General features: G+C 46.3%; 1 protein-coding gene across 1 annotated transcript; it reads right to left on the bottom strand.

The window, feature by feature from the left end:
* Positions 1-3,877: 3,877 nt before the first annotated feature.
* Positions 3,878-13,989, bottom strand: LOC123594410 (the record flags this gene model as incomplete). Its single annotated transcript, XM_045471178.1, is given in 6 exon segments — positions 3,878-4,113; positions 4,116-7,593; positions 10,788-11,033; positions 11,178-11,353; positions 11,897-11,979; positions 13,847-13,989. Coding segments are annotated over 6 exon segments (4,362 nt in total), but the record flags the coding sequence as incomplete, so codon positions are not given.
* Between the last annotated feature and the right edge of the window lie 45 nt (positions 13,990-14,034).

Genomic DNA, 14,034 nt, shown 5'->3' with positions numbered 1-14,034 from the left:
ATTATATTTTTATTTTGAGTAGATATAGATGGGATATTAATATATGCACCCCACTGTTGAAGTAAATCTCTACCCCACAGATTAATGGCAATGTTAGCCACATAGGGTTTAAGAGTTGTTATCTGATCCTCGGGTCCTTCACATCTCATAATCTGTTGACTTCTTTTTATTCCCCCTAAGGAGCCAAGTCCTGTAAAAATTACAGGTATGTTCTCAACAGGCCAAGATGAAGGCCAAAACTTTTTAAGATATGATGGTAACGTCAGCTCCAGTGTCTAGTAATCCTATATAAAGATTTATTATTAATTTTTAAGATGTATTTTGGGGCGAAGATCTTTCAAAAATGTTTGCCAATATAGTTGTTTTCCAGTACTGCCAAAACCTCCAGTTCTGATAACAGGATTGCTTTGGCCCTCTATATAAGGAAGAATAAGTAATTGAGCAATTTTATCTCCTGGTTGAATAGTATAAGGGTTACTGGCCGGTATCATAACTTGAATTTCATTTTCATAATCACAGTCAATAACACCAGGATGCACTGTAATGCCCGAAGTTCCTAAACCTCCCACAAAAGACCACCAGAGTCGTGAGTCAAAGCCAAGCGGCAAGGGGCGTTTATTGCAGGTTCGAACCTGGACCTCTGCGCACTCATTGCCAGTGACGCTAAGAGGCCTCGATCAGAGTTGGTGTAGGGTTTTTATAGACAGGGACAAACAGCATAGGTGAGGTTTTCAAATTATGAGGGGCCTGATTAGTCGATTTTAAAGTACGGACATTTGTGGTTTTCTGATTGGGCGTCCTTTGTCTGTCCTTTGGCGGGAAGGCTTTGTCCGTTACTTGTGGTGGGAGAGAAAAAAGGGGGAAGGGGATAGGTGAGGAATGTGCTAAGCAAGCAGGTTTACAGAAGCGAGAAACGCCGGTTAGTTTATGTACAACCACTCATTCCATTACATATCAGACTTCATTTAGGAAGGTTTACAACCCATTCTACTACACAGCGGGTTACATTCAGGAAAGGTCTCACAATGCTCATAGCAAACAGCAAGCAAAACAGACTTCTCAGCAATTGTATTTCTTATCAAAGATCCATAATAAGCAGAAAAGAGAACCTAGCTTTAAACTAAGGTAGGGCTGTCATTTGGATTGTTCCTTTCATTCCCCCCTTTTTCTTGTGCCTAAAGAGCCAATCTTGGATCTTCAGTTTTCTATTTGTAATGTCTCGAGCGGTTGGTACTGAGTTCGTAAGACCATTAATTGTACAGCATTGAACCTGTCTTGGACAAAATTAATAATTTTGTTTATGATGCAGGGGCCGAATGTGAGAGCGAGAAGTAGGATGGCCAGAGGCCCGAGTAAGGCGGAGAGCAGGGTAGTTAACCATGGGGATGCACTGAACCAGGATTCAAACCATCCAGCCTCTTGTTCTCTTTCCTTTTTTCGTTTATTTAGCCCTTCTCGGACCTTGGCCATAGAATCTCTTACTATTCCTGTGTGGCCAGCATAGAAACAACATTCTTCTCCTAGTGCTGCACAGAGACCACCCTGCTGTAGGAACAGCAGGTCTAATCCTCTCCTGTTTTGTAAAACTACTTCCGAGAGGGAGGTTAGGGACTTTTCAAGCGAAGTGATGGCAGTTTCTATTCTTTCTATATCTTTGTCAACCGCTTCTCTAAGTATACTAAATCCCTTGTTTTGTATAGTTAAGGCCGAGATCCCTGTCCCGGTTCCGATGGCCCCGAGTCCAAATATGGTGGCCAGAGTTAGAGCCCCTGCAGTAATGAGTTCTCTTTTAGTCACTCTTTTAGGTGCTATCCACATCTGGTCTACATACTCAGCTGTGTGGTATATGATTTTTGGGAACACAATTACCATTACACAGAATTCCGACTGATTGAACATGTCCTTATAGAGGCAAGGGGTTAATCCCGCATGAGAACAAAGCCACCATGAGTTATTTGGTGGAATAATCCAGTTCTCTGAAGTATTGAATATATTCCTGTTACTTATGCATAAGTGGCTATATTTTGTTGGCACTGTTCCTATACATGTCCCATTTCCCGTAAGCACTGGTAGTGTGAGGCCGGGTCTTCTCTGTCCCCAACTGCAAGCGTCTGAGTTGTTTGCAGTGCTATAATTTCCTGTTATTGCTACTGACTCGTAAAATGGAGGTTTTGTGGAATAGCACAGCCAACAAGCTTCTGTTTCATTGGGTTTAGTATGGTTTAAGGCCTTATAAGTGGTATTTATCATTACCCATAAGGGGTCATCTTTGAATGGGATTTGAATTTTTTGGGGTTTTTTCGGGGTCACCTGAGTGGTCGAAGAACTAGTACCCATGCCCGTGGTGTCAGTAGGCTTACTAGTGGGCCCTGGAGTAGTAGTAGGCTCACTTGTGGCCCCTATTACTGGATTCGGTCCTACTAACACTGGTGGAACCTTGGGTTGTACCTTTAGTTTTATCTGAATAACAGTTGCAAAGTAAGGCGGTCCCCGATACAGGTGAATTCCCCAATTTAGCCCCGTAATCCATCTCGTCTCCTTTTTTCCGTCCTCTAGGAATTTGATACGAATAAGGTTACAGGCGCGGATCTGCTTGGGACAGGGGCTGGCAAATTTCATGTCAATATAATGGGGTTTTACCTCCCATTTCCAGCTTCCATCATTGATAGTGACACAACTCCAAGCCTTACAGTAGAGGGATTCGACTCCTCCACAGGTTTTTTTCATTGCTCCTGTTCTGAACCCGGGACATGCATAAAACCCACCAGATCTTATGCGCTTTTTTTCATTTTCTGGGGTTCCGGTCCATGACGGATTAGGACGCTGGCGGCTTCCGCTGGGGGGAAGTACCCCCATGGTTACGGCTACGTCCTCTAGGTTAAAATATAGATCAGGCCACCAGGCATTTAGGGGAGTATCGTCTATTGTGGTAGTATTATAGACTTCCTGAGTTTCTAAATTAGAAATCTCCCAAGTTAAAGTATAGGGTATATGGGGGTTGCTCGCAATACTTATCAGTCCGTAGGAGGTGAGCAGGAGCACGCTAATGAGTGTTCCTCCGATCATTGTGGGTCCGGAGCTGCTGCAACAGTCTTGGTATGGGACACCCAGGCCTTTGGTCTCAGCCGGTTTTCGGGTCAGGTTTTCGACGCAGAGTCAATTTTAAAGGATGGGTCTTACTCTGGTCAACCGTCCAGGCGGTGTTGGCTTCCGGCACGAAGTCCTTTTGAACCGCAAAGGTATCAGCTGGTCGGGCGTGGGTGTAATGGATCCAGGTAGCAATCCCGTCGACTTTGAGAGCAGTGGGTGTGGTTAGGATCACAATGTAGGGTCCCTTCCACCGTGGTTGGAGGGTCTCTTGCTGGTGTCTCCGCACATATACCCAATCTCCGGGTCGGTAGTGATGCGGCTCAGGAGGGGGCCCGTTCTCATAAATGGCTCTCAATCTGGGCCAAACTTCCTGGTGGGTGTGCTGGAGTTCCCTCAGGGAAATAAGAAGTTCATGATCATCAAATTCAGTTAACACATTAGACTGTAGGTTGGGAATTATAGGGGGGGGCACTCCATACATGATTTCAAAGGGGGTTAATCCAAGTTTGTAAGGGGAGTTCCGCACCCTGAACAGAGCGTAGGGGAGTAAGACTACCCAGTTAGCGCCAGTCTCTATGGTCAATTTGGTTAGGGTCTCTTTTAGGGTTCTATTTATTCTTTCTACCTGTCCTGAGCTTTGGGGTCTATATGCACAATGTAGTTTCCAATTGGCCCCAATAAACTGCGCTATCCCTTGTATTACCTTTGAAACGAATGCTGGTCCGTTGTCTGATCCTATTAGGGTAGGGAATCCGTACCTGGGCATGATGTCTTCCAACATCTTCTTTGCTACTATCTGCGCAGTCTCATGCTTGGTGGGGAAGGCCTCTGTCCATCCTGAAAAGGTATCTATAAACACTAGCAAATATTTATATCTATATTTTCCAGGCTTTACCTCGGTGAAGTCTACTTCCCAATAGGCTCCCGGCCTGGTTCTGCGAGTTCTGGAGCCAGGGTTTTTCCCGTGGTTGGTGGCGTTGGTTAGTTGACAAGCTTTACAGCTAGTAACTATCTGTTCGATTTTTGTCCTAGAGTCTTTGATGATGATCCTAGCATGTCTTGCATTTTTCTTGTGCCCATATGAGTGGCTCGGTGCATCTTGGATAAGACTTTATTTCCCATTTCCTCTGGGAGGATTATGCTACAGTCCGCTGCTTTCCACCATCCGTTAAGGCACTGAGTCATAGGCAATTTTTGGATCCAGTCTAGGTCTTTTTTAGTGTAGGTGGGGCTTTCTGGTAAACTAGCTGGACTGGGGTCTGGTAGGGTGGTCATTAAAGCACAGTCCACCTGTAAGGCCACCTCTCGGGCCACCTGTTCAGCCAAATTATTTCCTCTGGCCACCGGTGTGATCGGTTTTTGGTGGCCTGGGCAATGTATGATGGCTAGTCGTTTAGGCAGCCAGAGTGCCTTTAAAAGAGCCAATATTTCTTCTTTGTTTTTGATGGTTTTCCCCTCTGCAGTTAACAATCCCCTCTCTCTGTATATAGCTCCATGTATGTGGGCCGTAGCAAAAGCATATCTGCTATCGGTGTACACATTTAGTCTCTTGTCTTTTCCCAAAGTCAGTGCCTTGGTTAAGGCCACAAGTTCAGCCCGTTGGGCAGAGGTGCCAGCTGGCAAAGGCTCTGCCCAAACAGTCTCAGTTTCAGTTGTGACTGCTGCCCCCGCGTACCTTTGACCCTGATGTATAAAGCTGCTGCCGTCAGTGAACCAGGTAACTTTGGCGTCTGGCAGTGGATGATCCTGTAAATCTTCCCGAACTCCATGAACCTGTGCCAATATCTCAGCGCAGTCATGGAGAGGGGTATCTAAGTCCGGGTCTGGTAACAGGGAGGCAGGGTTTAGTGTTCTGGTGGGAGCATAAATGATTCTGAGGGGATTTAATAATAGTCCCTGGTAGTGAACCAGTCGGGCATTACTAATCCATCGGTCAGGAGGTTGTTTGAGGACTCCCTTGATGGCATGAGGGGTTGTGATATGTAACTCTTGTCCCATAGTTAACTTATCAGCATCCTTTACCATTAGAGCTGTAGCAGCTATCATACGGAGGCAAGGGGGCCAGCCAGCCGCTACTGGGTCCAGTCTTTTTGAAAGATAGGCAACAGGCCTGGGCCATGGGCCAAGGAGTTGCGTCAGCACTGCTTTGGCTACCCCTTTATTTTCATCTACGAAGAGATGAAAGGGTTTGGAGACATCGGGGAGCCCTAAGGCTGGTGCCGACAACAGGGCGAGTTTAATTTGCTGGAAAGCCTGCTCAGTTTCCTCTGTCCACTCAAAGGGCGCCTGTTCTCGGGTGACCAAGTAAAGAGGCTTAGCCATCTCGGCGAACCGAGGTATCCACAAGCGGCAGAACCCGGCCGATCCCAGGAACTCTCTTACTTGCCTTCGGGTCGTGGGTCGGGGGATGCGGAGAACGGTTTCCTTCCGTGCATCAGTGAGCCATCGTTGGCCTTCCCTTAACAGATACCCCAAGTAGGTTACCTCGGATCTGCAAATTTGGGCTTTCTTTGCTGAAGCCCGGTACCCCAGGGCACCAAGTGTCCGGAGGAGATTTTTGGTGCCTTGCAAGCAAGCTTCGGCAGTCTCAGCGGCAATTAAAAGATCGTCAACGTACTGCAAGAGAGTTACTTCGGGGTTTTGATTCCGGTACTCACCCAGATCCTCGTGGAGTGCCTCATCGAACAAGGTGGGTGAGTTTTTAAATCCTTGGGGGAGCCGGGTCCAGGTGAGTTGCCCATTTATGCCTCTCTCAGGGTCGGACCACTCGAAGGCGAAGAGCTCTTGGCTTTTGGGGGCCAGAGGCAGGCTGAAAAAAGCATCTTTTAAATCAAGGACCGTATACCATTGTTTTTCTGGGCTGAGGGCACTTAGGAGGGTATAGGGGTTGGGTACTGTTGGGTGTATGTCCATGACTCGGCGGTTAACTTCTCTCAGGTCTTGTACCGGACGGTAGTCTGCACTGTTAGGTTTTCGTACGGGCAGTAGGGGGGTGTTCCAGGCTGAATGGCAGGGACGCAAGATGCCTAAGTCTAGGAGGCGACGGATATGTGGTGTGATGCCATTTTTGGCCTCCATTGACATCGGGTATTGTCGGACCCGAACTGGATCTGCCCCCGGCTTCAGCTCTATGAATAGAGCTGGGTGATGTTTAGCCAACCCCATACCCCCGGTTTCAGCCCATGCTTCTGGAAACCGCTGGAGCCAGGGCTCTATGTTTTGACTTTGTGAGGGTGGCCCCTGATGGAGTCGATATTCATCTTCTAATCTCAGAGTAAGTATGGTAATGGGTTGGTTGTGAGGGCCAGTCACTTGGGGGCCCCCTGGCATAAAATGAATCTGGGCCCCCATTTTAGTGAGTAAGTCTCTTCCTAATAAGGGGCACGGGCTGTCAGGGATGACTAGGAAGGAATGGGTGACCTTTCCATTTCCTAGGTCCACAGTTCTCTGGGTGGTCCAGGGATATTTTCTTATTCCAGTAGCCCCTTGGACCCAGGAAGATTTTTCAGAAATTTTTCCATGGGGTCTGATCAAGACCAAATGTTGTGCCCCTGTGTCGACTAAGAATTGAACTGGGTTCCCCTCCACTTGTAGCGTTACCCTAGGTTCGGGGAGGGGATCCGAACCCCGTCCCCCCTATTCTGCATCTTGAGTGAAGAGGGCGGGTGTAGTTTTTGGCTGCCACGGTTTTTGACCATGATGTGGCTTTTTCTTTTTAGGGCATTCTCGGGCCCAGTGGCCTTTTTCTTTGCAATAGGCGCATTGGTCCTTATCTAGGGGCTTGTGTTTGTCCAGGGGCTTTTGGACAACAGTAGCCAGGACTTTGGTCATTTTCTCGGTGGCTTTAAGTTGCCTGTCCTCTGGAGTCTCTCTATTATTATAGACATGCTGGGCAATGCGGAGTAAGTCCTGAATCTGTTTTCCCTCCAGGTCCTCTAGCTTCTGGAGTTTCTTTTTAATATCAGTGGCTGCTTGATTTACAAAGGCCATTACAACAGCAGCTTGATTTTCGGGGGCCTCGGGGTTCATGGGGGTATACTGTCTGAAGGTTTCCATTAATCTTTCTAAATAAGCGGCAGGGCTCTCTGTCTTACCTTGTATTACTGAATACACTTTTGCCAAATTAGTGGGCTTGCGTGCAGCAGCCCGGAGACCCGCCATTAGAGTCTGGCGATAAATGCGCAGCCGTCCCCTACCTTCTGCCGTGTTGTAGTCCCAGCCATCCTGTGGGGGTCGGGTCAAGGGAAAAGCTGCGTTAATGAGATCAAGGTTAGCAGTGGGTTGGCCGTCATCTCCAGGAACCAGCTTTCTTGCTTCCAATTGAATTCTTTCTCGCTCCTCGGTAGTGAACAGGATTCGGAGGAGCTGCTGACAATCATCCCAGGTGGGTTGGTGAGTAAACATAACGCTGTCTAAGAGACTTATTAAATCTTTAGGGTTGTCAGAAAATCGGGCATTCTGGGTTTTCCAGTTATATAGGTCACTAGTAGAGAAGGGCCAGTATTGGAGTCGGGGATTCCCCGTATCATCGGGAGGCCCTATTTCCCGTAAGGGTAAAGCTACGGTGGAGTCAGGAAGGCGGAGTCCTGGCTCACGTGGGGCCCGCCTACGGGTATGTCCGGCCGGCCCTTGGACTTTGCCCCCATTAGGCATGGGCGCGGGTTGAGCCTCCCTATTCTCCAGTTCTCCTATGGGCTGGGCTACGGGAGGCTCTGCCGGTGCAACAGGGATAGGGGCAGCTTGCAGAGTGCGAGGAGGAACCTGGTAAGGGGGAGGGTCTAGGAAAGGTGAATCTTGGCTGTCGGGGAGAACAGGGGGTGCAGCTGGAGTTGGCGGCTTGGGAGGGCTGATAGGTTTAGCCGCTAGGATTTGGCATGACTCTGCTATTAAGGAAGAGGCCATCCAAGGAGGAGGGTTTTTTACTAAATCTTGCCACACCAAAATATAGGGAATCTGATCCGAGTGACCTTCTTTCCCTGGTAGGAAAATTTTTGATTTTACTTTAAGGACCACAGGGAGGCAGAAGGTTCCCTCTGTAGGCCAGTTAACCCCAAAGGTGGGCCATTCAGAGCGGCAATAGGTAATTAACTTCCTTTTGTGAATGTCTAGGCTTAAGCTGTGTCCTCTAGCTTTTACGTCCCTGAAGTTGGCGAGAAGGAGGGAGAGAGGGGTGCTCTGCGTTTGGCCCATATTATGATTCTGAGGGAGAGGAGAGGAGAAGGGGGGCGCCGCTGGCCAGGGGGCGAGAAGGAAAGCCGCAGGGAGCTGGGGAAGGAAGAGAGAGAAACAAAGGATGGAATAATTAATTCTGATCAGCCGAGAAAACACTTAATTCCAATAAAACATCCGACCCATGAAAGAAAAACAAGAACTAACAAAAATCTTTCGCAGCGGTTCCAACTTTCTGGTGCCGTCTCGGCCAGCCCAACAGAAAGGGTTATGGCTAGGACGGCGGTAATTACAAGGGCCCAGGGGTAACAATACATTTAGACTGACATAGAAGCACTCGCGTACTCGCCCGTCCGCATCCCTCGCGGGAACTTAGGTGCCTCTTAGCATGGGCGGGCAGGTATAAACCCCCTGCTTGGATCAAAAAAAATTTTGACCGCCTTAAGCCGTATGAGGATCACCGCGGAAATCGGGTTAGAGCCCACTCGAATCCCGTAGCTTATGCTGTGGGACTACACATAGGGTAAGTCAGGCGCGTGCCCCTGACTCCCAACAATCATTCCACTCAACAGACAGACACACAGACATACATCACATCAAAATACCGGTAACAATTGGCATGCCTAGATGGTTTTTCCTTTTTTAGACGCCTAGAGATATTTCTTAGCACTCTGGAAGTTCATAGAGAAAATGAAAGTATTTAGTTCGCAGGCGCGTTGGGCGTAAGAAGCCCACAGAAAAGAATCCTGATGGGCCAAAAAAGGCCCCCAGATGGGCCAAGCAGGCCCCCAGATGGACCAAGCAGGTCCCCAGATGTCAGTGGACGTCTCCAACTGACCCCGGCCGGGTGCCCTATAGCGCGTCCGCCAGGGTCACACCAGCTTCCAGACAGAACCGGTTCTCCAGAGAAGTAACACAGATCAAAGAGAAAAAGAAGAACGTTAGAGCCGGCTTACTTACCGATCGGAATCAGACACGACCCATTGACCAGAAGTCTGGTGGGCTCGGGGGAGGTCTCGGTGGGACCTCCAAATGTAATGCCCGAAGTTCCTAAACCTCCCACAAAAGACCACCAGAGTCGTGAGTCAAAGCCAAGCGGCAAGGGGCGTTTATTGCAGGTTCGAACCTGGACCTCTGCGCACTCATTGCCAGTGACGCTAAGAGGCCTCGATCAGAGTTGGTGTAGGGTTTTTATAGACAGGGACAAACAGCATAGGTGAGGTTTCAAATTATGAGGGGCCTGATTAGTCGATTTTAAAGTACGGACATTTGTGGTTTTCTGATTGGGCGTCCTTTGTCTGTCCTTTGGCGGGAAGGCTTTGTCCGTTACTTGTGGTGGGAGAGAAAAAAGGGGGAAGGGGATAGGTGAGGAATGTGCTAAGCAAGCAGGTTTACAGAAGCGAGAAACGCCGGTTAGTTTATGTACAACCACTCATTCCATTACATATCAGACTTCATTTAGGAAGGTTTACAACCCATTCTACTACACAGCGGGTTACATTCAGGAAAGGTCTCACAATGCTCATAGCAAACAGCAAGCAAAACAGACTTCTCAGCAATTGTATTTCTTATCAAAGATCCATAATAAGCAGAAAAGAGAACCTAGCTTTAAACTAAGGTAGGGCTGTCATTTGGATTGTTCCTTTCAGCACATGAATACCTTTAAGTGTAAGACTACTCCGTCCAAAAATAAGGCCTACTGTGCCTTTTCCCAAAGGTCCATAGATTCCTGTTCTAACTGTAACGACACCCAAGGAAGACTGCAAAACAACTGGGTGTACAGCAGGGAGATCTAAGCAGCACTCCCAGTTGTTGCATGACGGAGGTCTGTGACCCGTCGATGTTGTGGTGTTGAGACCCATTGCTGGCTGGATAAAAGCTCATTTTGTTTGTTGGGCCATGTGATAGGCCCCGTGATAAGTTTCCCTGATTTTGATCAATATTAGGAGGTGGAAGAGGATGCCCATCTTTGTGATATTGGGAATGGCACTGATTGGCCCAATGATATCCTTTTTTATAACGAGGGCATAAAGCAGTTGGAGACATTAATTTAGATAGATTATCAGTACTGGTATTATTAACATTATGCTTATCTTTTTAAAAAATTTTTCCTTTATTTTTCGACAGTCTTTTTTTTCATGTGGCCACTTTTTCCACAACCAAAGCATTTGGTGTTAGATTTAAAAGGGTCTGTCCCTCTTATAGCAGCAGCGAGGAGGTTCATATTGTAAAGTGGGGTACCGATATCAGCATATGCTTTCACATAGTCAGCCATGGACCCAACAGCCACTCTTATAGCAGGAAGAGCTCACTGACATTCTGAATTAACATTATCATAAGCCACAATAGGAAGCAACAAATCCCTTAGGCCTGCTTGAGGGATTGTTTTAGCCAAAACATCTCTTAATCTTGCTACAAAGTCAACATAAGGTTAACTATGTCCCTGTTTAACATTTGCAAATGAGGGGGTAACCTCCCCTGGGGTAGCTATACGTTGCCAAGACATCTTACAGCAATTGTTGTATTACTTGTTGTATTGCTTGATCACTCAAACCACATTGATCTCTTAGTTGAGAATATTGTCCTTGTCCACAAAGTTGTTCCTTGTCAATAGGAATATTATCATGAACGTTTCTTCCCCCATGAATCTTAGCTTGATCTTCCCACCAAGTCATAAATTGTAAATATTCAGCACGGGATAAAACAGTTCTAGCCAACATTTCCCAATCTTTAAGAATCAAGCGTTCGGTGTCGGCAAATGCTGAAAGTAAGCCCTGCGTATAAGGAGAGTTAATGCCATTTTAAGATCGTTCAAAAATTTTTACAGGGATCTGAGACTATTCAGCATTATAGCTTCCATTAGGATATTGTGCATTTGGTGAAAAAGCATTCAGAGTAACCGGAAATATTTCTGATACCGGTTGTATCAATTCTAAATCTCCTTCCTGCTTAGCTTTTATCAACCCTCGCATCAGAGGTGGAATGATAGGGCCCTCATGTTCCTTGGAAGGAACTATTATGTGAGGCTGGTCATTAGAAAAAAGTTTGGAAGTGACTAGAAAGGCAGTCTTTCGTTTAATATGAGTAGCAATTTCTGTATTTTCAGTTAAAGCAGTAGGGGGTATACTTTATTATAAGGGAGGCAGTAGCCTCCAAGTTATCATTTGTGGGTGGCGGTGGAGGCCATTTTGGTAAAGTATCTTCCTCAGGCACTATAGCTTTGATCTTCAGAGGAAGACTCATCCTCAAAACTATCAGATGTAAAATCCAACTCATCTCCTTCTTCTTGATGAGTTTTTAACTTAGGTGAACATATATTTTGTTCTGAGTCAGGCTGTAAAGCCATCTCAATTAAAGAGCATAAAGACCAAACTTTTAAAGAAATGATATCTCCATTTTGATGAGCACGTCTAAGCGTTTCCATAATTAGTCTCCATTGTTTAAGGTTTAAAAGATTTTTCCAGACGGATTAAACCAATAGCAATGTTTTTTAACCAAGTACCAGAGCTCATCAAAAGTTCCCCTTTTCACTTTTACTCCTGAACTTTGCAATAAAGTACGAAGTGATTTAGAGTAAGCATCATGATCATGAGACTGGGAGTTTCCCATCCTTCACTATCCCAAAGCCAGGACTTACCTGTCCTACTGCTCTGTTTTGGTCCTCTGTGACTGTAAACCAAAGTAGTCTCGAAGACTGTTTTCTGTGCCGTATCCTGCCGACTAGGCCAATTGTTGCGGGGAGTATGGCCGGAGTCGCAAAAAATGAGTCGGCAAACAAAGTGCAGTTAAGTGAAGGTCCTCATACTCCAGTCGGAATGAGGCCCCGACTCCAGAATGAAGCTTCTTCTTATTAGGGTAATTGCTAAAGACTACGTGCATAAAGTCAGCTAAGCAAGTGTGTTAATCAATCTAATGGTTTAGCTTTTCAAGGTTGAATTTCAAGTTACTTGGTTTCTATAACACTAGGAAGGGTCAGGTGTCAAGGAGGATCCAGCCCTGGACAATGTTAATGGCTCTAGGCGTCCCTTACTAGCAACAGCCACCTTCAGCTGTGTAAACATGTCCTAAGGCCTTGCACCTTCTCCAGCCCTTCCCTTTTGAAGTCTTTTCCTTTGATGCTTCTCTCCTGCATCTCCCACATCTTGTCTCTTTCCAGTAAATTCCATTGCAGCCTCAAGAGCTTCGAGGGGGGCCAAAACTTGTTTATCAATGGAAGTCTGGCTTACAGACTCTTTGGTAGTATTTATCATAAACTTATTAAGCACATGGGCTGTCTGGATAGTATGATGCAGGCTGACTCCAGCTACAGAGGCAGAGGCAATAATGCCTACTGCTGTGAAGATGCCCGTGATTAACAGACCAACAAATCTTTTCTGCCATGCAGCAGAGTGCCAGTATCAAATAAGCTTGAAATGCACACCTAGTCCTGATGGATGCATATAGGGCTCAGACCTATCTAACAGGAACCCAGGCTGAGACACGGTGTCTAAGTACTAACTAGGAGGATATATTTAATTGGGTGATGATATTATTACTTATGCAGGACATAAACCAGCCCTGAGAAGTAGAGATATTATAATTAGCTTCTAGTTGTTGGACCTGTAAGGTGGAGGTAGCAAAGAGAACGTAGGGAGAAGGGACACAATTAGTAGTCCATGCAAGTTGGACATTGTGCAGGGAAGCCCAAGTTAAGTTAACATGTCATTTTACATAAATTTCACCATGGCTAATTGTAGTGTGAAGAAGGGAAGACCTAGCTTCCAAAGACTAACAAGCCAAGGTCCTTTTAATTTCCCTTTATATGCAGAAATTATAGGGCCAAACAAGCCTCCCTCTTTCCAAAAAAATATCCTCCTTACTATACTGGCCAAAGGATATGGTCTTATGAGAATATTTTGTTTCAAGATGTCCTCTAGGACCCCTGTCAATAATAGTCCAATTACCCCAGTGAAGATTATGCTCAGTCTCTCCATAACAGGTTGCCCAAGGAATGTTGTTCCAGGGGTGGTCTGAATATTTGAGACTAGAGCAAGCTATAACATTAGGAGTGTGAGATATGCTTGTTTTTTTGCGGTATATCAAAGCTTGTGGCTGAGAAAAAGGTAAAATTGTCTGGCCTGGTAGAAGTTTTGGGCTGTACATGTAAAAAACAGTTGATTTTTAGTTTAAGGCAGGCAGATAAATTGCTAAGTTTAGTAACACACATACTGAAGTAAGCCACCATTCAGGTCTCAGCATATAAAGCCAATGTTCTTGTTTAGTTTGGAAGGGAGGGTTAAGGTTGGCTCTTCCCATGAACTCAGTGTCAGTATTGCTAATAGGCATATCCTGGTCTAGGAGTGCTAGGCTATTGAATATAGGTGGGTTAAGGGGATGAGCCAAATATGAATATTGACCTTGGCCTAGACAAATGAGGGCAAGGAGTAGAATCAGTGTTGCTCGTATCGAATTTCTGTCAATGATGGAGATCATGGCCATCAGGTGCGAGTCAGGAGTGTATGTAATACCATTGTGTTGTAAGAGGATGCCGGCCTGGTTAGACAGGCATTTAAGGCTTCCTCATGTTATATCAGGGGCAAGGACTTGCGTTTCTGGAGTGGCTTCAGCATGAGCAGTCCATAAAGAGGCTTCATCCATCTTGAAAAAGGGGGCTGGTGACCGCTCACTCAGAGTCATTCTCTGGAATTTTTGGTTCACTGGAAGATATCCTAGGGGTCTCCACCACGCCATGGTACAGCTTCACTGACTGAGAGGGGTTCCACAGAAGTCCAGAAT

The sequence above is a fragment of the Leopardus geoffroyi genome, chromosome X (assembly GCF_018350155.1).
Source record: "Leopardus geoffroyi isolate Oge1 chromosome X, O.geoffroyi_Oge1_pat1.0, whole genome shotgun sequence".
NCBI classification, from domain to species: Eukaryota; Metazoa; Chordata; class Mammalia; order Carnivora; family Felidae; genus Leopardus; species Leopardus geoffroyi.
Note: the sequence above shows the minus strand (reverse complement) of the source record. Positions and strands in the feature narration are given on the sequence as shown.